Source organism: Vigna unguiculata, chromosome 6, assembly GCF_004118075.2.
Source record: "Vigna unguiculata cultivar IT97K-499-35 chromosome 6, ASM411807v1, whole genome shotgun sequence".
Lineage (NCBI taxonomy): Eukaryota > Viridiplantae > Streptophyta > Magnoliopsida > Fabales > Fabaceae > Vigna > Vigna unguiculata.
The window spans coordinates 13,384,966-13,408,941 of NC_040284.1; the positions used below are offsets into that span (position 1 = coordinate 13,384,966).

A 23,976-nucleotide genomic window follows, 5' to 3' on the forward strand; every position below is an offset into this window, starting at 1 on the left:
TCGCTTGGTGGGACTATCCTCGCCGCTAGCGCCACACGTTCCAGTAGCCCACTGTGATTGTAACTATCGCCTGGCGGGTCAAACACCACTGTTAGGTGCTACACCAATACTTGTGTAGTACTGGTTTTTAGTCAATCCTGAATGAATCCTAAGGCAGCCAATCCCTATCCATTCCCATCCAGATCTCCCACAACATCATTAGCTACCTTCAACCACATATCCATTCATCATACTTCATATTATAAACATCAATTGTTAGTTTTATAATTTAAGCATATAACCCAAAGGTGTGCAATTTTGTTAACTTATGGCAAAGCTAGGTATCCACAGTGTAATCCTTAATATTACTGCTATCTTATCGAGTAGTCCTATCTCTCTTTCATATCTATAGGTATTTGCATCAAGTGCCCCCCTTCTAATCCTACATTTGACCTCAATGCGCCTATACCCAAAGCACACCAATCACACAACCCATTCATGCTTATTACTTAACCATTTACTATCAATACATACTCCCCACCATTACCTACTTCCATTATTTCTCATGCACGTAGTCTTAGTTTTCCTCCTATTTAATTCGACTTGAACCCCTAACAGCACCCCTTACTCGAGCCACACAGAAATCAACCTCAACTATCACTTTCCTCGCTATCGCTTGGCGGTAACCTACGAGCCGCCGGGTGGTGCATCACTTTCTGGAAAATTCTAGATTTGGTTTTGCACTTGTGCGAAGTCTATTCTCCAAAAGTCATATCATTCTATCAATTTTTCCTTATAACTACTCTTTAATGCGTTCCGTTCCACAGATAGATAATTACCAATCGATTATACCAAGAACTTTCCATCAATTGCAATACAAATCATGCTACCCAAAATTCCTCAATTGGCACAACCCTAATATCCATGAAATCTTGAATTCATCGCGTTTGTAGAAATCATAGGTTCTCCCACCCAATTTGTCAAGGTACTTAATATCACAATTCATAAAGACTCTCATGAGTCCTTTACATTCCCAGAATGCGCAAAACATAAAAAATAAAGCAATGTAGCTCGTGTCGCCTGGCGGGTGTCCATCACTACCAGGTCATTCATATAAAACCCAGAAAACTGGGTTATGCAGGATGAGTCACCTGGCGGGCCAATTGTACTGTCAGGCAGTTTTTGGGAAAAACCTAGAAAACTATGTAAACGCATGTGTTGCCTGGCGGTTCCTTCCACACTGTCAGGCGGTTTCTGGAAAAATTCCAGAAACCCGAATAGGAATCACGAAATTGTAGAATTTAAACATAACCAATACTCAACATATCATGCAATACATATTAATTACATCAAAACCAATAACAACTCCCATAACCTGGTAATCCTTGCTCCAATTGCAACACTTAAGCTAGCTCTTTGATCCACGAAGCCTTCCTTGCTCTCACCTCCGTTAAGCTCCTTATCTCTCTCACTAACATTGTGTTTACTCTCAAACTTCTCTGCTCACAGTATGCACCAATGGCAGCCCCAACAAACCACTCTTTCACCCTTAATTGGTCACTTAACTATGCTTTGATAAACCCTAATGATAGTAAAACGAAAATTCCAATAAAATTAGCTAAATGGTTATTCAATATTGGTTCTATGGTGGTTTTATAATTCCTTTCGGCTGCCCTCTTAGGCGGCTAGGGTTTCTGTTCCTTCAGAGTCATGCCAAAAAGAATTTCGGCAAAAAAAAGTTATTTTATGTAGACCAAGGTTCGAACACACAACCATTCAATTATCTATACCAATACACAACCAATTCATGTTTCATGACTACTAAAAATTCTCATATTACATGAGAATTTTCTTGCAAATTTGTTAAAAAATTTGCAAGAAAATACTTTTTCCTGCTATTTTTTTTAAGAATTTTAATTGGTAGGTAATTCCTTCGTGGGTAATTATTTTCTACAAAATTATAAAATTCGCAAATATTTCCTACAAAATTTGTTGCGAAAAGTGTTTTATACAAAATATTTTGCAAAAAAAATTGGCAGGAATTTCCTGCAATTTTTTTTTCATAACAAAATTTATAAGTATTTCCTACAAAAAAAATCAAAACAAAATTGGTAAGAAATATGAGTTTTTTTTAGTAGTGATGATAATTCTTATAAATCTAGAATTTTATTATCACTCATCACGATCAATTATATTATCAAAAAAATGCACAATTAAAATATCACACAATTTGACATACATAAGACTGAAACCCAAGTCCTCTCAACACAATCAAATACTCTCAACCATTTGAGTTAGTACTATTCCACATCATACAAGTCAACATTTAATGTCATAAAGGCTCCCACTACCCGCATTTATTAATTAATTTTTTATTTAATTAATTAAATTTCTCAGGTCTTAGCAGAATCACGAGCGGACAGATTCGTGGAAGCATCATATATCCTAGGTCCATAGTCAATTATTTGTGTGACTTGAAGGTTGGAAAACCTTGGGGCAATAGGGTCTTCGCCAAGAATTAACTAGACTAAAGTAACTTGGGTGAATATTTATTTATCAATTTATGTGATATTTGTTTATGAGCTCATCCTTTATGTTTACGTTTGGCGATGATCGTGTGACTTGTCACACGGGAGCAGATGATATTCCAAGTGATGCTGATGATGCCTAGAGACGGAAAGAGGGCTTGCATGGGATTTGAATTACATTTATATATGATTTTAGTTCAGTTATTTAAATTTGGAGAACTTGTAAACGATTATAGTTTTTATGGATTTTGTTATTTTGGATTTTAAGCGCATTGTATGAATTTTAAATTTTCCCGCGTTTGGGAATAATAAATTATGGCGTTTGAAATTTTTAAGTATCAATTATTTATTTTATTTAAGTAATTTCCAGTAGGGACGTTACAAAAACCACCACAAAGTAACACATTATCTAGTTTTTCTACCATTGTTTTGGTGCTTGTTTTAACTCATACAAAGATTTTAAAAGTTTGCACACCTTGTTTTCTCGACCAAGGACAACACACCCTTCAGGTTGAGTCATATAAATTTCCTCCTCTAATTCATCATTCAAAAAAGCAGTCTTAATATCCATCTTGTGTATCACTAGCTTATGGATAGTTGCTAGAGCTAACAAAACTCGAATAGAGGAAATCATAGTCACAAAGGCAAAAGTATCAAAGTAATCTATGTTGGGTTTTTGAGTAAAACCTTTTACTACTAATCTTGCCTTATATTTGTCTATGGATCCATCAGGATGATACGTTTTCTTAAAGATCCACTTACAACCCATGGGTTTTGCTCCTTTAGGCAAATCTACTAAGGTCCAAGTATTATTTTTCTCAATTGATTCAATTTCAGTCCTAATAGCCTTATCCCACTGTTTTGCATCAGTAGCCCTAATAGCCTCTAAAAAACTTGTTGGATCATTTCCAACTAGATATGTATAAAAGTCATCTCCAAAAGAAGTTTCATTCCTTTGTCTTTTACTTCTTCTCAAAACCTCACACATGGCATCACTATTATTATCTATAAGTTGTTTAGATGTATCAGTAACCTTTAAAGGAAATATATGTTCAAAAAACTCAACATTTTTTGTCTCCACAATGGTATTATGTTCAATTACATTACTTTTAAGAACAAGAAACCTATAAGCAGCACTATGTTCAACAACATAACCTAAGAACATACAATCAATGGTTTTAGAGCCTATTTTCTTTTTCTTAGGATCAGGTATTATTACTTTAGCTAGGCACCCCCATACTTTCATATATTTAAGATTAGGTTGATAACCTCTCTACAACTCATAGGGAGTTTTACCCTTTTTCTTATGAGGTATTATACTTTTGTAAAAAGCATGCAGTAAAAAGGGCTTCTCTCCAAAGGTTATCATGTACTCTAGAACTAATAAGCACATCATTCTTTTATTTTTTTTCTCTCATCTATTCCATTAGACTCAGGTGAATATTGTGGGGTTACTTCATGGATAATACATTCTTTTACACAAAAGTCATTAAATAATACGTATTCACCACCTCTATCTGATCTAATCCTCTTAATTTTCTTATTCAATTGATTTTCTACTTCCGCTTTATAAGTTAAAAACACATCAAAGGCCCCATCCTTACGTTTGATTAAGTACACTTTGGTGTATCTAGAATAATCATCTATAAATGTTACAAAATAATTTTTACCACCTCTTGACATGGTTTGTTTTAAATCAACTAGATTAGTATGAATTAACCCTAACAAATCAGTTTGACGTTCTACATGATAACATGTTTTCTTTGTTATTTTATATTCTACATATACATCATATTTATCACTTTGTTTATCATGCATACCAATTAATCCTAGTCGTTGCAATTTCATACTATACGAGGAATTCACATGTCCTAATCTAGCATGCCACATATCATACGAGTCAACGATATAAGCAGAAGAACATGATTCATTACTAATTTTTAAAATATTGAGTACAAAGAGACGTTGATTACAATATCCCTTCCTCACAAAATATTATTTTTTGTCATTACAATCTTATCAGATTCGAATGACATTTTAACCCCCACTTTTCCCAATAGTGCTACTAAGATTAGATTAACTTTGATAGAGGGCACATGTAGCACATCACTCAAGGCCAGAGTCTTCCCAGATACAAGTTTTAGAAGAACCTTTCCTTTTCCTAGGACAATTTTCATGGAATCACCAAGATAAACATGTTCTTATCCATCTCATACACTAGTGTAGGAGGTAAAAACACTTATGTTTGCACATATGTGCTTGGTAGCACTAGATTCTACCACCCACTTGCTCACATTGGTCATCAAATTTACTTGTGCAATGACTGCAACTAAAATATCTTCCTCTTGGACTATATTTGCCCTAGGAGGATTGTCGTTTCTTGCTATATGCCTACACTGAGGTGCATGATGGTCTGAATTCCCACATACGAAGCAATTACTTTTTTTCTTGAAGGTGTGGTTAGATCCATTGGGACGGGAATTTCAAAAACTATTTTTCCTTTTGTGATCAAATTTGTTTTCGTACCTTTTTGAAGCAGGTTTATCTTCTACCACGTTTGCCTTTGTAGATAATGCTTTGGCCCTTACTATAGCACACTATTTCCTATTGGTATCTTTAATTATGATGTGTGTAATGAGCTCCTGAAGCATCATTTGTTCGTGCATGTGTTTTTGTTGTTGTTTATAGTCAGTCCAAGATGACAACACTTTCTTGATCAAAAGTTCTGAAACAAACTCATCATACAGAAGTATGTTCTTTACTTTGATATCTTTAAGTAGCTTGTGATATTCGTTGATTTGAATCTTAATGTCTTTTCCTTCAATCATCTCCTAACGGTAGTAATTCCCTATGACGAATCTTTGTCGAATGTCTTCAGTAATATATTTGAAAATCAACGAATCCCAAATTTCTTATATGAGCAGTACACATCGAACAAATCATTAAACGTGACAATAAGTAAGGTCTGTCGGCATACCTTGTTTGCATGAGTCTAATCTTCAATTTGTTTTGCTAGACTACTGAATTCGTCAGGTTTTGAAGTTGAGAGAGTCATAGCTACTCCATACATGTCTAAAAGGGTAGATACACGTTCTTGTCAGCGTCAGAAGTTTTGTCTAAAGAATACTTCAATTTTTGATACATCCGGAAATGGTTTTGCAAAGATAATCTGAGTTCCGAAAATGTTTTAATTCTCCAGAGTAGAGTTGTTGATGTTGTCAACCATAAGGCCTTAAGATTGTTGTTTATCCAATAAATCACGAATAAAAGAGCACTTTTTGAGGTGTGTATATTCATTATCCTTAAGGACTTATTCACAGTGTGTTGCACAAGCTCCTAGGATACAATAGAAACTTTTTCAGATTTTCCGAGGATCTAAAAATTAGCAACAAAGTACTTTTGAAAGGGTAAGTAACCCAGGATACTAGAAGGAAAATAAAGGAGATAGAAGAGAGCTTGAAGAAAGAAGAAAAAAGAAAATGAGAGGGTGTCTCTGGAAAGCACTAGACCACCTATTTACATGTGTAGAGAAAAAATGGGCTGAAATCCATAAAGCTCACCAACGTTCAAAACCAATTTTGCAATGTGCTTGAGATAGTCATAAATCATAATTCTTGCATTAATCATTAAATCAAAACGAAAACATAATATTGCACCAAAACCAAAATTACACCGGTACAAAATTATAGCGGGTGCAACATTCCAATCTTTTGAAATATTATAACGTTTCACTTATTCACAATGAAATTGTGTCATCTTAAGAAGATTTGTTCACATTAAAATCTTACCTCGTTAATACGACTTATCCACCTTCCCAATTTTTTTAGCACTTATCCCATTTCGATAATTTAAAAAAAAACATAAAAATAGTGCTTTTGCCTATATAATATTATGAGATTCTCATCTAACAAACTTGTAAACGCTGTTTCTTTTGCATAACTTTCTCTTATTACATAAACAAAATTGTTAAAATTTTAAATAATTAGTTTGAAATAGAATACAATTTTTAAAAATTATATGAAAAAAATATATTTAACCTTTAAACTTTTTATCAATAAATAATCCTAAAAAAGGTTTAACAATAAAATATAATGTGAAGATTTGTTTGTATATTAAAATTAATATTTTATTCTTTTAAAAGTTAAATTAACATAAATCAAATTATTGATTTATCCATAAACTAATAATTGTTAATATATGTGAATCTTTCTTCCTTTTTCTTCTTACAAAGTAATTTATCTGTTATACTAATTTTAAATTTAATGTGAAGTTTTTTTGTAGTATTAATGTGAAGTATAAAAGGTGTGTAGACTTGTCCACACAGGATTTCCAACCCTAAAACCCTGAAACTTAAAACCCTTCTCAACCACTTTCAAGGGTTTATCACACTCGCACTCTCGAAGCCTTCTTCATCGATTGGAAGAACAAAACCCTAAACCTCAATCTCTTCACCAGTCAGTGTCATCAACATGACGAGCTTGATCCTCAGAAGATCCTCCTCCGTAATCTCGCGCCGTTTCTTCGCCACTCTCGCCACCGTCGAACCGCTTTCGCGCCAAAGCGGGCTCGCCGCCCTCCGGCACGGTGGCTCCAACGACGGAGTTGGAATCAGGTTCTTGCACGCGATATCAGGACCATTGAACTTCCGCTCGTCGCCGGTTTCTTGCGCAGCGCAGCTCGCAGTGGAGCGCGACTACTCCAACGAAGATGTAGGTTCTGGCACGAACTGCGACGAAGGACTCGAGATCGCGAAGCTCGGGATCTCGACGGAGATCGTGGAGGCCTTAGCCAAGAAAGGGATCGCAAAGCTGTTTCCTATTCAGGTAAACGTCGATTTACTGTTGTTTTCACTTTTCTTTACAATTTTTAATTTTTTCTGGTTTTAGTTTTTTAGCTTCGTTAATTAATGTTGTAAGGTTCGTATTTGATTTGTAGTTGGGAGAAGGGAAATGGTAAAAAGCTTGAAACTGGTTGTCTGAAAATTTTACGAAATCAGTTTACTAGTTTAGTTGTAGCAACTAGAAGTTTTTCGTATATTGTAAGGACATTTTAAAGTTTGAATATTTTAAAAAAATATGTAAAACAAAATATCATATTTACTAAATAATGATGAAATTAAGCACATCACGGAAGTGTTTTTTTTTAGTATTATAAATAGTGAATCTTCTCTTAAAACAGAAGACTCATGGTCATGTGTTGATAAATAAGGAACAGTCATTTATGAAGTCGTTGTGTACTTGCATGTTATGGTACGAAACTATCTAATAATGAGTAATATATTAGATCTAATAAAATTTAGAGTGATAAAACTTTTGATATTGAGGAGGACATTATATGATAAATTATTTAGACGAAGACATTTTATTTCTGGATATATGAATTTGATATAGAGACAAATGTATTTAATTTGGTAGGTATGTCAAATGACTCTTGAACATGCACTTCTTGTACAGTGAAGTTGAACACTCAAATTTATAATAATAATAATAATAATAATAATAATAATAATTATTATTATTATTATTATTATTATTGCCATTATACATGGAGAAATAATTTGATTTACATTGAGGTAATTTGTTTGAATTTGGCTTAGTTTGGTTTAAACAGAAGACAAACGTGTTTGTTAATAGAAATTTTACAAAGGTCCCTTGTTGCTATACTTTGGGCGTGAGTTCATGTATTATTATTAGAAACTTGTGGTGAAAAGAATTGATTTAAGTTCGGATAATATATTTTATATTTAGATACGTCGTGTTTACAAAATTTATTATCTCTGATCTTGAGGTGTTCAATTATTTATTGTTGTTGTAGAGAGCTGTGCTGGAACCTGCAATGCAGGGACGTGATATGATTGGTCGAGCTAGGACAGGAACTGGGAAAACTCTTGCATTTGGGATACCCATCTTAGACAGGATTATTCAGCTAAATGCTAAGCATGGGTACTTTATATTAGTTACACGTACATTTTACTTGTTTTCTGCTGGAAGTAGGATTCGGTAATGGTCCTATCTAAACCTTATTTGTTTCTTCAAGTAAACAAATTTTTGTCTTGATCATTGCAGGCGAGGAAAAGATCCTTTGGCTATGGTTTTGGCTCCGACTAGAGAACTTGCACGGCAGGTTGAGAAGGAATTCAATGAAGCTGCACCTAAACTGGACACGATCTGTCTTTATGGGGGTATGCCTATCCAACAACAAATGAGGCAGCTTAATTATGGTGTAGATATTGTAGTAGGCACACCTGGTAGAATTATTGATCTTCTCAATAGGAGGGCACTGAATTTGAAGGATGTGAAGTTTGTTGTTCTTGATGAAGCTGATCAGATGCTTCAAGTCGGATTTCAAGAAGCTGTGGAGAACATCTTGCAAAATTTGTCTCCAAATCGTCAGACTCTTATGTTCTCAGCAACTATGCCATCTTGGATAAAGAGTATCACCCGAAATTACCTAAACAATCCCCTTACCATTGACCTCGTAAGTATACACATCTATTTTAGGCACCAGTAAGAAATGTTAATCAACTTTTCAAATGTCATTTCTGTTGGAATTATGCCAAGTCAGGCTAATGAATTTTTCAAATTTAATTTCTGTTGGAATTATGTCGAATCTAGTATGACATGGGCCAAAGAGAGTTTTGAGGAGAAATTAGAAGATACCTAACAAATTTAATCAATGAAATCTTCTGAAGCTTAGGATTTTTTGATCTATGGCGAAATAAATTTCAATACATAAGGGCTGGAGTGATTTCTGATAGAACAACTGGCTCTAGAAGAGGGAGGGTTGAATAGAGCCTTAGACTCTTTTCACACAATTCTAGACTAGACCATATAGTAAACATAAATCAAGTACCCAAAAGATTTTCTATTGGTTCACCCCAACTCACGAACCACGTTCAGTTCTCCCGTAAATACATTGTTCAAGAGGTTTCATTAATCAATTAAATAATTACAACGAATACACAAACCTCTTTTGGTTATACCTTCTTAATCTCCCTCCAAGAATAAGAACTCTCGAGCCTAAAGAAAATCATTCTCACAGATAGTACATTTTAAGCCCACTTGGGAAAACATCATAGTGTAAAGAATTTACAAGCACAAATAACACAATGAATACAATAAAGCTTAGAAAGATATATTGCTGGTGTGTTCTTCAATTTTTAACTTGATCTCTTTATATAGCTTCTTGAAACTTTACCGTTGCTTCTATATAAGGCAATATTTGATATTGCAACGATTATGTGTGGAGACTTTGAGTTGTATCTCCATCTTTATCTTTATGATTGTGAGCAATTGTTAAGGAATGTTTTGATATGTTCTTCACAACATTTATATCTTTGATTCTGCTTAAGGAAACAATTCAAATAATATATAGCTATTTAAGTGTAGTCAAGCATAAGTGCTTAATGTCATTAGTCTCTACACATACTCATTGCAAGATCAAATATTGCCTTGTATAGAAGTAACAGTCAAGGTTGAAGAACACACACCAACAATATATCTTTCTAAGGTTTATTGTATTCATTGTGTTCTTTGTAGGTTGTGAGAAATCTTGTAAATTCTTTAGCTGGAACAAAACACATGTTAGAAGGTTTATATTTATAATACGATTTCAATAACACATAAAGTGTTTGTTATATCAAATGATCTATATGTATTAGACTATCTGATAGGATTCAAGGTAAAGTTATTGTATGCAGAAAACTCTCATGAGAAGAGCTACAACTTGTGGTGTCTAATTGTGATTATGATGAAATGAAATACAAAGACAGGATATAATCTTTAAGGCTAGCTGCCATTCCCTTTGAGTTACAGAACTAAGAATCTCCCTATCCTAGGAATTTGCATAGCAGAAAGGCCCTAAAATTATTTTGGAAATTCGAAACGAATCAATTTTTTGGGGAACTAAGGCAGTTTATGTCCCATATGAAGAATCATTCTAGCATGGCTATTTACTGACGCCACCTTTTTTTTTTTTACCAAAGGGCATACAAAATCTTAAAAAAAATGACATTAAGGCACGCAAATACCTAGAAATTACAGACAAATTTATCATATTATATAATGTCTGTCAGTCTGAAACTGGCATAATAGGTTTCCTATTCACATTCTTTTCACTGCAACTGGGATAAATACATTTACTGGACTCCACAAGTTGGACTATGAACTCTTCTGTGTTCCTAAAATTAAAGTGCAGAGTCAGGCTTGTTGTAAAAGTTGTAGATTTGCTAGGGTAATTTTTGAGCAAGAAATTTTATGCATATAGATCTCATAAATATTATATAATGTGTGTATATATGCAGGTGGCAGTAGATGTGTAACCTTCAGAAGAAATTGTAGCTTTCTATATTTGTGCCTGTATAACTATTTTTCTATGACATGTTTATATAAATTAAGCAGTGGTTCTATATAAATTTTATCTTTAAATATGATTGTAGAAGGTATTATATAGAATTTGGAATCATACGGCAGCATGAGATCTTTATTCAGTTTTGCACATTTTTTCATGAATTTTACTTTGTAAGGAGGAAAAGAAATAAGAACGGTTGAGATTAACTTGCAGAATCCTTATTGCTGATTTGTAATTCTCTACTTGGGAACTATTTGGTGCCATAGGTTGGAGATTCTGATCAGAAGTTGGCAGATGGAATTTCACTGTACTCTATTGCATCTGATATGCGCACTAAAGCAGGGATTCTTGCACCCCTGATAACAGTATGACTTTAGATTCAATCTTTTCTCCTTACGTTTGTATCAGCTGTAATTAGTGATATGATTGATATTTTATTATAAGAATCTATTTTATATTTTATATTTTTTACTAAAATGATTGCAACTCAGTATGTTTGGGTCTTAGACAGGCTTCTGTATGCCTTTCCTAATTGTATATACTTTGGTAGGAACATGCAAATGGAGGAAAGTGTATTGTTTTCACTCAAACCAAACGTGATGCTGATAGATTATCATATGTAATGGCTAAAAGCCTTAAATGTGAGCCTTTGCATGGAGATATTTCACAAACTCAGAGGGAAAGGACTCTTGCTGGTTTCAGAAACAACCATTTCAATGTTTTAGTGGCAACTGACGTTGCATCACGTGGCCTTGATATTCCAAATGTGGATCTCGTAAGTTTTATTTTACTAAACATGTTTGAAATTGTTGTATTACCCTTGGATTTTGATAGTTGATTAAGGTTCAAGAAAAACTTATACATTCTACATGGTAATTCTTCCTTTATTGTTGTCGAATAAATTAGGGGAGGGGGGACATGATCATGTTTATCATATTTTAATTGTTGGATTCCCCTAAATTTTGAGTTTGAAGGGAAATTACTGGGTGATGTTTCCTTTCTAACTGCTTGTCTTCACTATTACCTGTCTTGTATTATTTTTTCATTTTCACTATTAATTGCTTGTTTGTGTATCTTTTTCACTCTTAGCTTTTATGCGTTACTGTAATATATTCTGTGTATATGCCAACACATTTACATACACTGTTGTTCAATCTGTTTATACATTTGTACTTGGTTTTCTCATACAGGTGATACATTATGATCTTCCCAGTTCATCAGAGATATTTGTTCACAGATCTGGAAGAACAGGCCGTGCTGGGAAGAAAGGAGCTGCTATTCTTATTTACTCAGAAGATCAATTCAGGACTTTGAGGACTATTGAGCGTGATGTTGGATGCAAATTTACTGAGGTGATTTTTCTTTTTTTCCATATGGTAGCTTTCTTTGCTTATATTATTCTAGTCCTTGGGGCACCAAGATGGGTAGCCTATTCTCTTTCCATAGATCCAATCCAGTTAACCTTAAAGGGGCATTGGAATGTGGTACCTCTCTAAGTTAGGGAGCTTTGTGGTGAATATCTTCCTAGTTTGTGATTGAGTTATGAAAGACTGTCTTTAACCTACCTATTTTACCTTTGATGTTCATAACATCGAGCAGGTAGGGGAAAAGCTGCAAATTCTGACTAAAATACCTCAAATCATTAAAGGGTGATGACAATTAGATAAGACATTAAGTTTTAGTATTTGATACTGCAATGCTGATTGCACATTTCCTATCACAAGATTCTATCAAATTTCATTCTCAATTATCGATATACGTCCATGGCTCTAGCTTTGGTTTAGTTAGTAAATAATATTGAAATATAAGTTAAAGTTTGTTTTAAACCTGTTAGTTGTATGTTCTTGGTTCATGAAGGGTAAAATGTTAAGTGAAAGTAAATGTTACAACATGGATTCTGATCTAGAACTGAGTTCATGGGAAATATTTGATGAGAAATCCTGAAGTTCTTTGTTTGTTGAATTATGAGTAAGAGGAAAGTGAATATTTTTTGTCAATTTTGGTAGTGGAAATAACTGTCCTCGCTTTATGTACATTTTTCAAAGCTTTTGCCGGCATACTCTTAGTAACTAATAACGGAGTGGCAGGAGTTCTTTTGTTATGGATTTTCATTTTAACTAAATCGGATTAACAGAAAATTGAGTCATTGTAGACTGATAGTGCTTGAATCTTTTATTTGAATTTTGTTTTTGTGTTTGTCGTGTTACAATTTATTCTACCTATGCACCTATTTGATCTTCAAGATGTGAAAGGCCAAATTCTTCGGCTGTAATTATTTATCTTGCCCTTGAAATTCTTTAACCCTTCATACGATTTTATATTATAGGTTACTTTTACGTTGTATAGTGATTAACTGCTCATATCTTGTTCCAATATTCTTGTTTATCAGCTAGCAAAGATTAATGCTCAGAGTGGATCAGCAGACATGTTTGGTGGATGGAGTGGTGGTCGATTTGGTTCTTCAGGAGGTATGAGGGATCGCCAGTCTGGAGGTACAGGTTTTGGTCGTAGTCCTGGATATGGCCGATCTAGCTATGGAAATTCCAGTTCTGGCAGTTACAGTAACTCCGGGTTTGGCCGATCTAGCCATGGAAATTCCAGCGAGACAGGAAGGTTTGGAGGACCAAGCTCTAGCCGTTTTGGCAGCCCTGGTTCAAGTCTGTCAGGAGGAGGTTTCGGTGGATTTGGTAGCTCCGATAGATCTGGTGGATTTGGTAGTTCAGATCGATCTGGTGGTTTTGGTTGGGCTCAATCTGGTGGTTTTGGTGATAGAAAGTGAAGCCAGAACAGCACATGGCGTGGTTTCGGTGCTTTTGGGAATACCCTAAATAGTGATAATTACAAATAGAAGAAAGGTTTTTTTCACTTCATCAACTTGGTAAGTAGAGCCGTATTCATTTCTTATTTAGTTTTTGGCTCTTGTAAAGTGAGTTTACCGTCTTTATCTAAATGTTCAGTATCTTGCCAATTTCCCCGTATCTTAGAGATGGAAAATGTAATATGGAATAAGAATAACATTCTATTTTGGGAGGCATTTCAGTATTTTCTCTCGTGACTAGTCTTCAGGTAAAACTCAGCTCTATTTGGTCACTCCTGCCATAGCAAAAGCCTTTATCATCTCCATGATCCAGCTTCTGCCTATCATAGCAAAGGCCTTGGAAATTTTGTAGCAGCTGCTCCTATTTGTTTAATGCGTTCTTCAAAATTCATAATGGTCAAAGATAGAAAATTTTCGAAACAGGTAGGTGTTCTCCTGTTTATATTATCACAATGTTGTGATACAAGGAATTTCTCATATTATAACTCATTATAACTACTGTAATATTAATATATTTTCAACCATATGCTTTTAGTTGCATTCTGGGCCACTTACCGAAATGTATGAAATATTCAACAGCATCTTGTTTGATTAAAGAACACCCGAAAAAGTGATTTAGTGTATTAGGAACAAAAATTGCTGAACTGCATTGAATTATAATGAACTCTATGTTGCTAAATGGATGATCCAATTTGATGATCAACAATTGCCTATAACTTGATAGTAGCCAGTACTATTTCTTGTTTTCCATTTGCCATTGAATTGTTCCAATTAAGAATGACTGACCTGTTGTTTTAATGATTATTCATCTTAAATTTATGGTTTTTTACAGCTATTTTTATTATTATGTTGTCTGTGGTGGATAAAATTTGAAGTTTGAGGATGTGAAGAAGTTGATGGTAGATTTGAAAGTTACCTAGATTTTATGTTCCACGAAAATAATTGTATTTGCTTCGAGACAGAAAGATAATATATGCTTGGAAAAGGGTAATACTTTTACTTTTGTAAAATTATATAAATATAATTATGAGATCTCTTGTTTGAAGAAAAGTCATCTAAATCGAAGTAGAGATTACAGAGAATGTGGAAAGTTACAATTGATTACTCTACGTGTATTTTTTGTAAATAAAGAAAAGTAGACATTTAACCGACATATATGTCTTATTGTAGGCTATTTCTTCCGCACTTCCCTTTTTTTCCTGCAATTCATAAAATACATAAATCCGAAATTACCTCTATTCTTGCACTCATGCAATTCGAAAGATATTTGCGGATTGGAAAACATATTTTGGATTATATATTTTAAAATATATTTAAAACCTATATTCTGAAATGTTAATTTTGAAATATATTTTCAGATCTGAAAATAACATTTGAATTGTATAAACATTATATAATTTGTGAATAAGGTGTATTGAAAGATACTTTTAGATATGAAAATTTTAACATCTCATAATGTATTTATTTTATATTTAAATTTTAAATTATTTTTAAATTCGTATTTATGTATGGGTTGATGTTTATTTGTATATTTATTAAAATATATTTAAAGTTTGCTGAAAGAAATAATAAATATTTAAGTTTATATTAAGTTTTGACCGAAATTAACTTGAAAAATGATTTATAGTTAGAAAATAAACATGTCTATAAAAATTTAAAAAGTAGAACGTGTAAAAAAAGAAAGAATAAATCATTTGCCAAAAATGGAGTAGATTCTTTAAAAATATAAAAGGTACTCAAAATATGTAGATTAAATTCGTTAAAGATACAAATAAATGTATGAATAGATTAGTCTAATGTGTATTGTTAGATTCGTCTAATCAATATATTGACAAACTTATTTAATATATATTGCTAGACTCATGTAATTAGTATATGGACACACTCGTTTAATGCGTATTGTTAAATTTGTCTAATTGGTATATGAACAAACTTGTCTATTGTATGTTACAAGACTCATATAATTTAACGTATATTGTTAGACTTTTGTAATTAGTGTATTGACAAATTTGTCTAATATGTGTTGTTAGACTCGTTTGATGAGTGTATGAATGTACTCATCTAATGTGTATATTTAGGCTCATCTAACTAAACTTGAGTAATAAAAACTTTAGCAATTTTTATTATTAAGTTTTCATTAATGAACTATATGTTATGTTAAGAATGACCAATGACCACATCTATGTCTAACCTGTGAAATCAATTAATTGTTTTATGCTACTCAGATTTCCTAAACTATCTTTTGGATCAACTAGTACTCCCACATATGCACCATATCTAGAATATGTAGTTGAAGATCATAATCATGTTTCCCAAACTATTCATAAACTATGTAGTTAAAACAAGAATAAAACATAAGATATGATGGAAAATAATTATATTGGATGATGAATCCACGAAGAATTAAGAATATATTACACCTAACCCCATGAATGAGGGAGTTGGCTATTTCTAGACATACTGAATACTAGATTGATGTTGAAACTAAATGCCCCCAACCTTTAGAATGTCCTTCTATCGGTCAAATGTATATAGATCAAGTTTCTTTCTCTCCAAAATGTGTTTTGACCTCTGTCAGGCCCTCAAGTTATAGACTTTAATAATTGCACTAGGCCTAAAATTAGGACTTCATATTGTATTTGAATAAATTGTAATAGATAATCCTTTATATATATCTTCAAAGATTTCATATGTTTGATATATAAATCAAATCTTATGATTTGTAACTGAAGTAACCAACTCGATGTATAACTTATTTTGTTGATATATTCTTTTAATATTTAGTAATATCTACTGATTCTATTTCTATTATTCTATTTCTATTGATAATATTCTTAAATCTCTGAGATTTCTACTTACTTGCAAAATATAAACCAAATATTATCTTTTCCAATTTTATTAAACCAAACTTGAAATATTCAAAAACATAATAAAATAATAATAAAATATAAAAATAAACAAAATAAAAACATGATAATGCCAATTATTAATGACGCTAAAATATTAAAATGTATGTGGGTTGGACAACGCTATTAGCAAATAATATTTTTAAGTATTCGAATGAAGTGTAGGCTAATCGATGCTAAGTAGGAAAAATAATTTAATATATTAAATGATGCGTGGGCTAGTCGAATGATGACATCCCAGTTCACAACCAATCACACTATCAAGTGCATTGGTTCGACTATAGTACCAAATGTCATATCCATATGGATTTGGTCAACTGCTATTATTTGGATTTGTGATTTTCACTTTTGATTGTAAAGTAATGGTGATCCAGAACTAAGAACAAATTAATTCAAGTGTATAAAACGTGTTTGGATTGGATTTCACTACTCTTTTTATATGCACAATTATTGTTCATGGAAGTACACTAATGTAATCCTAGGTCATTTTCTGCAACACTAGGACCTAAAATCATTCTAACTTAGGATGAATTCTCCACGTCCTAGTGATGAGGCTTTTGCATTAAGATCAAGACTCTTTTAGCCAGCTAAGTCATATAGCGACATGTCTAACTTTTAACATCCTTAGATGATTCAATTGGATCTATAAGGTGAATTAGCTTTCGCCTAACTCAAGTTATATATGTAACAAATGATTGATAAGTTCAATACACATGAAATACGAATTGAATCACGAACACATGAAAGAATATGTGAATAAAATAGTAAAATAGTACTAGTTCAATAATTCAGAATAACTACATCTAATCTCAACACAAGGAAGTTCAACAACTTATGATGATTCTAACATTCAATCGTAGAAGAAACTGCATCTTCATCATGTCTCCTCTAACTTAGGATATTACAAATGAAGTGGGAAAGAGAGAGACTCTAGAGAGAGAAACTATAATCTATAATGGAATTTTGGATACAAAACATGGGTTCTTCCCCTTAATTTATATGAAATTGGGGGTTGGTTGCAGCTCCAAACATGGTTTCTAATCTTGTGATCTTTCATTCAATTGAGGGTTTCTTCTTAGCTTAAACATGTTTTGTGTTGTTCAATCACAGAGCTTTCTTCAAAGGTGAAGTTTGAGGCTGTTTCATGGTGAAGTTTTCTTCGTGTGGCTTGGTCACTATCTTCTCTACTCAAGTTGTGGAAGTAGAATTTGGATCTTCTTGAAACTACCTTTGAGTTGCTTAAGCTTTGATTCTAGGGCTTAATCTGTTATGCTATCTTTCTTCTAATTCTGCAGAAATTCATAAAAAAAAAAAACATGAATTAACCACACATGTTCATATCCGAATTATGTTCCCAAATTCTAATCAAAATGGAGTAAAATCCTCAATAAATGCAATGTAATTAATCAAGATAAGTGCTAAAATGCATATGGATAATACATAAAATGAGCACTCATCATCGATGCTAATAACAACTGGATATAACTAGTGCAATTTATTTATTTCTGACCCAAATTTCATTTCATGTAGAATCACACAATTGCCTTAGGTGCATGGTGGTTAGGCCTCGTCTAAAAAGAAGAAAAGAGATCAATGAACATAAGTGAATTAGTAGTTACAAAAAAAATTAAATAATAGTATACACTTATCCTTTACAAATGGATGTCACAATGATCTTGCCACTGTCATAAAGTACAACCTCCTCAGTAGGTAGATCATGATATGAAGGAGAGATGAAGAGGGATCCACTCGGACACTAGATGTGGTATAGAGTACATCAACTGAGGTATGGACTGTAAAAGCTAGGATCTTGACTGTAGGAGCTGAGATAATGACTTAAGAAGTTGAGTTGTACTACACCGTCAAATGAAATTAATTATGACAATTTAGTAAATAATTTTACATAAAAAGTTTGAAAAAGAAATTTTAAATAAAAGACTTCATTTTTTAAGTTTGCTTTAGGTCTCCCAAACTCTTGAGCTACCCATATATACATTATATATATATATATATATATATATATATATATATATATATATATATATATATATATATATATATATATATATATAATTTATTGTTATTTTATCTAAAAAAACATATAAGTTAAGAGAGAAAATGTAAGACAAGGGAAATTTAAATAATTAATAAATAATTATTTAATAAATGCTGATAGTAGGAGCCTTTATAACATTTAATGTAGACTGTTATGACGTGAAAAAGTATTAGCTCAAATGGTTGAGAGTACTTAATTGTGTGAGAGGACTTGAATTTGAGTTTTATGTATGCCAATGGTATGTTATTTTAATATGTTTATTATTTTAATGTTATGTTTATATGTGAGTAGTGATATTGTAATCCTAAAATCATAAAAATTATCACAAAACATGAATTGGTTGAATTGGTTGTGCATTTGCTTTGTGATTGAATGGTTGTGGGTTCAAACCTTGCTAAGAACGAATTAAACTCTCTTTTTGCCAAATTTTATTTTGACATGAATATGAAAGGGTAGAGAAAATCCTAGTTGCAAAAAGTGGCAGCCAAGAGAGCTAGACAATAGCCATAATGGACTTTGAATAGCTGAATTTTTGGGAGTAGAAAAAGGGAGGCTCTTGGGTATCTTAAAGCAAAGACTAGAAGACCATTAGGAGCAAGGATTTACTAGGTAAGGGGAGTTGTTTATTGTGTTTTGATTTGTGTATGAATAAATGTGCTTTTCCATGTATAATTGCACGAGAGTTTACCCAATTTTACGTCATTTTTTGCAAGTTTCTGGCTTTCCGCCTAGAAATCGCCTGGCGGGCATGATGATGCCGCCAGGCGACGCGCCAGTAGTGACCCAGTTATTGGGTTGCGTCATGAACTGCCTGGCGGACAATGAATTTCCGCCAAGCAACGCGAAGCTGTTCTGGTTCTTTTTGTGTTGTTTGGCTCATGAGTCATTGTGATTTCTGGAAATTTGTTTATGTACATTGTGTGTGATGAATTATGCTTTAATCCAAATGAGATTGAGTGTATGATGAAACCTTGGACCAAGGGTGCATGGGTGATCATGGGATTATGAGAAGGGTAGAAAAAGGGTAATTAGGAAATTGATTGCAACTTCTAAGAGTTATTTAAGTTTGGCATTATTCATGCATTTGTATTTCTGGGAATGCATTTGAATTCGAATTAGTGTATGGCGAGACGAGATGACGAAGGAGAAAAGGGGGGAGGATTCGTGCAAGGAAGGAAAGGGGATATTTTTCCAAAACTTGATACGCTGCCTGGCAGCACATGATCTGCCGCCAGGCGATAGCTGGGATTTCCGGTTTGGTAGTGGGCAACACTGGATATTGTGGTTTTGGGATCTGGTCCGTGAAGTGAAATTTGGAGGGATGAAAGTTTTGTGCTTAAGTTTTAATGAATTAAAATCCACAAATTGATAGTGTATGAAGAATGCTCATATTAGGTGAAGGGAAAGTCGATAGGAATATAGAATTTAAACCAGAATGAAGAATATTGATGATTGGAACGGTAGAAACTGAGAAGATATGATTTCTGTGTATACTAGACTTAGAGACGTTGGAGAATTTTAATGTGACAGGTTAGGGAATTCACCAAAAATTGTGTAACTTAATTGGAAGGTAATGAGTGAAGGATTTTGTATCATTGCAGTGCAGCAGAAGTAGGCGGTGTAATTTTAATGTACTGAATTTGGAGTCTTTTCCTATAAGCTAGAGTTAGAGATTATGAAAATGTTAAAATACTTGGTAAATTAGAGGCCTTGAATAAAGGGATTGAGAATTGTGAATTTTAGGTACTTGAATTATATGATGGTGACATGTTATCACGATTTTGACATTGAAGAATGAGAGTAGGTTAATACCTTAAGAGGTATTTCGAAAGTGCAGGGCAGTCTGATGGGTGCCATAAAATCAGCAAAATCTGTGCTAGTGGTGTGGCGCTTGGCGGCCTGCTGATGCTCACCAGGCGATATGACCAGTGAGGGAGTCCCTGCACCGCATGGTGCCTGGCGGGAGGGTGTGCTCCACCAAGCGATAGACCCTACAACAATGGATTTGTGAGAGGCCTGGCGCCTGGCGGTGAGGAGGTCCCGCTAGGCGGTCTACACAGGCATTTCGCCTGACGGCGCTTAGGCTGCGCCAAGCGATAATACTGCAGGTATTGGCCGCGTGTGTTGTTTGTACGCATTGATGCTGACTTGGATCAGGAGATGTTGTGCCATGAGCGGGTAGGTTCATGGATGGTGGTGAACACGTGATGATATGAGCGGGGAGGTTCATATCCAGTTACTCTCGTGTGGGGATACAAGCGGGTAGGTTCGTATGTTTCGTGCTCACACTTGATAGATGCTGCGTGCGAGGAGGTACGTAGCTGGTGAATCATGTGCGTTGGACTACAGGCGGGTAGCTCCGTAGAGCAAGACTACGAGCGGGGAGGCTTGTAGAGGCAGGACCACGAGCGGGAAGGTTCGTGTGAGCATTATAAATCCTGAATCCAAGGCTAACTATTTGTGTGATTTGAAGGTTGAAAAGCCTTGGGGTATTAAGTTGGCCAAGAACTAACTAGAATAATTTAGTTGGGTATTTTGATTTTATTAACTTATGTGTTAATGTATTATGAGCTCACCCTTTCTGTTTGTGTTTGGCGATGATCGTGTGATTTATCATACGGGAGTAGATGATAATCCAGATGATGTTGTTGATGCGTAGATCCGGAGAGAGAGATAAGAGGGGATCTTTCATTAGAGATTTATTTCTTATGTTTTATCCTCGTATAATGGATAATTTGGAACTTGTATCACTTTATTACTCAATTTTTATTTAAATTTTTGTGCGTGTTGGAATAATAAATTTACGACGATTGAATTTCAATTCTTTATTTATTTATTTATTTATTTATTTCAATTAAGTAATTTTCAGTAGGGACGTTACAGAAAAGAAGGTAAAATTAGAAAGCATCACAATATAATTTCTATAGTTAGTTGGAAAGGAAGAAAAAAAATAGAGAGAAAGAGAAAGAAGAATGGCAAAGCAGAGTTAGGAATGGTAGAGTGCAACCTTTGCATGTGCAAATGCTGCAAGTGCAACCGTTGGGTAAATTGTGGATGATGTACTAATTGCAGTGGTTGCTCTTATAGTGGTTGAACAGTGTTATTGTCCATAACCATGTCATGCTTTTTCTCTTTCTTTTTTTTTGGGTTTTTTTTTAAAAGGGTTAGTTGACTTTTAATTTACAAAAAGGGGTGAAGTCGTAAGGATGATGGATGTTGACTTCTGTAGTGAAGTCTTATAAGTGTGGACAATTTGTCTGTAATTTTTTAAGAATGCAAAGTCGTCACAAATCATGACCTCTTTTGTATATGGCAGTTGAACTGAAGTCGTCATGACTAGTAACAACGTCAATTAATTGAATTTTATTTAATTTTAGTTAGTTTTTTTGTGTGTGTATATATTGAGATGTGACATGGAAGGTAAAGTTACCATAAATAATTAGTAGAAATTTATAAACAATAGAGGACAAATCCGTTGTATCTAGTCATAAAAACATGAAATAATAACTCATCAAGTTGAATTAAATGTTCATTAATATTAAGTTTAGTTTAATTTAATTTAATTTTATTTTGAAACAGAAAGGTCACTACAAAAAAGTATAATTTTAATAGGGGTTTATTATTTGGGGTTGTAATAACCCTTACTAAGATATAAACATAATGGGGGTTTTAAAAACCCTCTTTAAGTTTTAGGGGTTTTATAAGAAACCCCAGTAAAATTTAGTTTCTAATTTTTTTATTTTTTATTTTCACTCAAAAACCTAGAAACTTTGGCTCACGTTCCCTCTCATTCTATCATCTCTGCATGCCTCTCATCAAGACATAATGCCTCATCGCCATCTTCGCGTGTCTCTTATCAAGACGCAATGCCTCACCGCCATCTTCGCCATCAAATTTTCTCATCAAGACAAAGCAATTGTTCTTCTCTCTGATTTTCTTTTCTCTGATTTCTTCCTCCTAGTGTTCGCTCAGGGTTAGATTTCAATTTCGTCATCGATCTTTCGATTGTGCCTCACCGTTCTCGATGCTTTCAATTTCTTCTTTACTTTCAATTTCGTGTCATTACTCTTTCAATTTCATCACATGCTTTCATTTTCATCTCATTCAATTTCGTTTTCCATATCTTGCCAAGAAAACTCGAGCTTCCAGCAACACAAAGCACCCATCTCCTACCCATTCTCCGTTCCCAGTGCCAGTGGTGAGATGTAAGGTTAAATTATCACACTTTGGGTAAAACATTCTACTCGATTGATTAATTGTAAATGTAAAGCCTATGTGAACATTAACCTAAACAGAGAATTCAGAGACGGAAAAACAGAGAACACTTCTTATTATGCTCCAAACCTTAGCCTAGATAGATAACTATCTATGAATGCCTAAAATGTGGTTATATTTAGGTTCCTGTTTGTCTTTGTGAGCAAGTAAGAATGATTTACATGGGGAAATAAATTATTTTGAATCCAAGTTTGGTATGTGAGATAAAGATGTATAGACAATGCTGCACAACTAATTGACAATGGGCAAGGTTCATTCCAAATTCACTAACTAATTCAGTTTCTGTAAGTAAAGTTAATGTAAGAATTTCTTATTCTTATATATTATGTATTATAGTTTAATCATTATGTTTTATCCTTCTATTTTATTATATATTCCAAATTCATTCCATATTTGTAATAATGTTTAAGTTTCTATCTACCAGTACAACTAGTTAGCCATTTTGGTCTTAATATTTACTAACAATAACACCAGTAATAATAGTTCTGCAGGTTTCTGCCTCTCACCTTTGCTTTCTTCACACAAAAATAAGTATATGCTTAAGCTAAACTATTCATTACTCATTTCATATTCATTTATTGATTCAAAGAGGGCATCTCCATGTAATGGTTGGATAGGATTTAGTGTTTATTGTTATGTTAATACTTTTTTTATAAATATCAAATAATCACAAATTGCATTGCCTCTGGTTAATTATTAACAAGTTTTAAATAATACTGGATGCATAAAAAGTAGTAGTAAAGCAATTGATTTTATGATTTTGATGTTCATGTATATTGTGTGAACTGCAGAAAAATAACTTTAGTCTTGTAATTTTCTTAGCTTTAGATATTATATATTAAATATTTTTAATCATTTCTGTTGACTAGTTGTACTAGTAGATAGAAACTTAAACATTATTAAACTTGTAAGAAATATACACTTTGTTAGGATGTATATTACTTGATGCTTAGTTGTCAGTAGGAAGTCTCTGAAATAATATATACATATGGTTTTTTCAACAAATTTCTACTTTAGATAGGAAAGAAGAATTCATTATTCTCCTTTATTATATTCATTATTGTT

At 33.4% G+C, this 23,976-nt stretch overlaps 1 protein-coding gene across 3 annotated transcripts; it reads left to right on the forward strand.

The window, feature by feature from the left end:
• Window positions 1-6,841: 6,841 nt before the first annotated feature.
• LOC114188246 (DEAD-box ATP-dependent RNA helicase 53, mitochondrial-like) lies at window positions 6,842-14,387 on the forward strand. Of its 3 annotated transcripts, none has more exons than XR_003605392.1 (8): window positions 6,842-7,330; window positions 8,322-8,449; window positions 8,573-8,984; window positions 11,123-11,221; window positions 11,407-11,631; window positions 12,047-12,208; window positions 13,246-13,734; window positions 13,916-14,377. XR_003605392.1 is itself a non-coding variant. In XM_028076818.1 (7 exons), the coding sequence occupies exons 1-7, from the start codon at window positions 6,977-6,979 to the stop codon at window positions 13,633-13,635; spliced, it is 1,770 nt and encodes a 589-aa protein (XP_027932619.1). In that variant the 5' UTR covers window positions 6,842-6,976; the 3' UTR covers window positions 13,636-14,387. The 3 variants fall into 3 exon arrangements, 1 of the variants encoding a protein (XP_027932619.1); XR_003605393.1 differs by having other exon boundaries at window positions 13,923-14,377; XM_028076818.1 differs by having other exon boundaries at window positions 13,246-14,387.
• The last annotated feature ends 9,589 nt before the right edge of the window (window positions 14,388-23,976 follow it).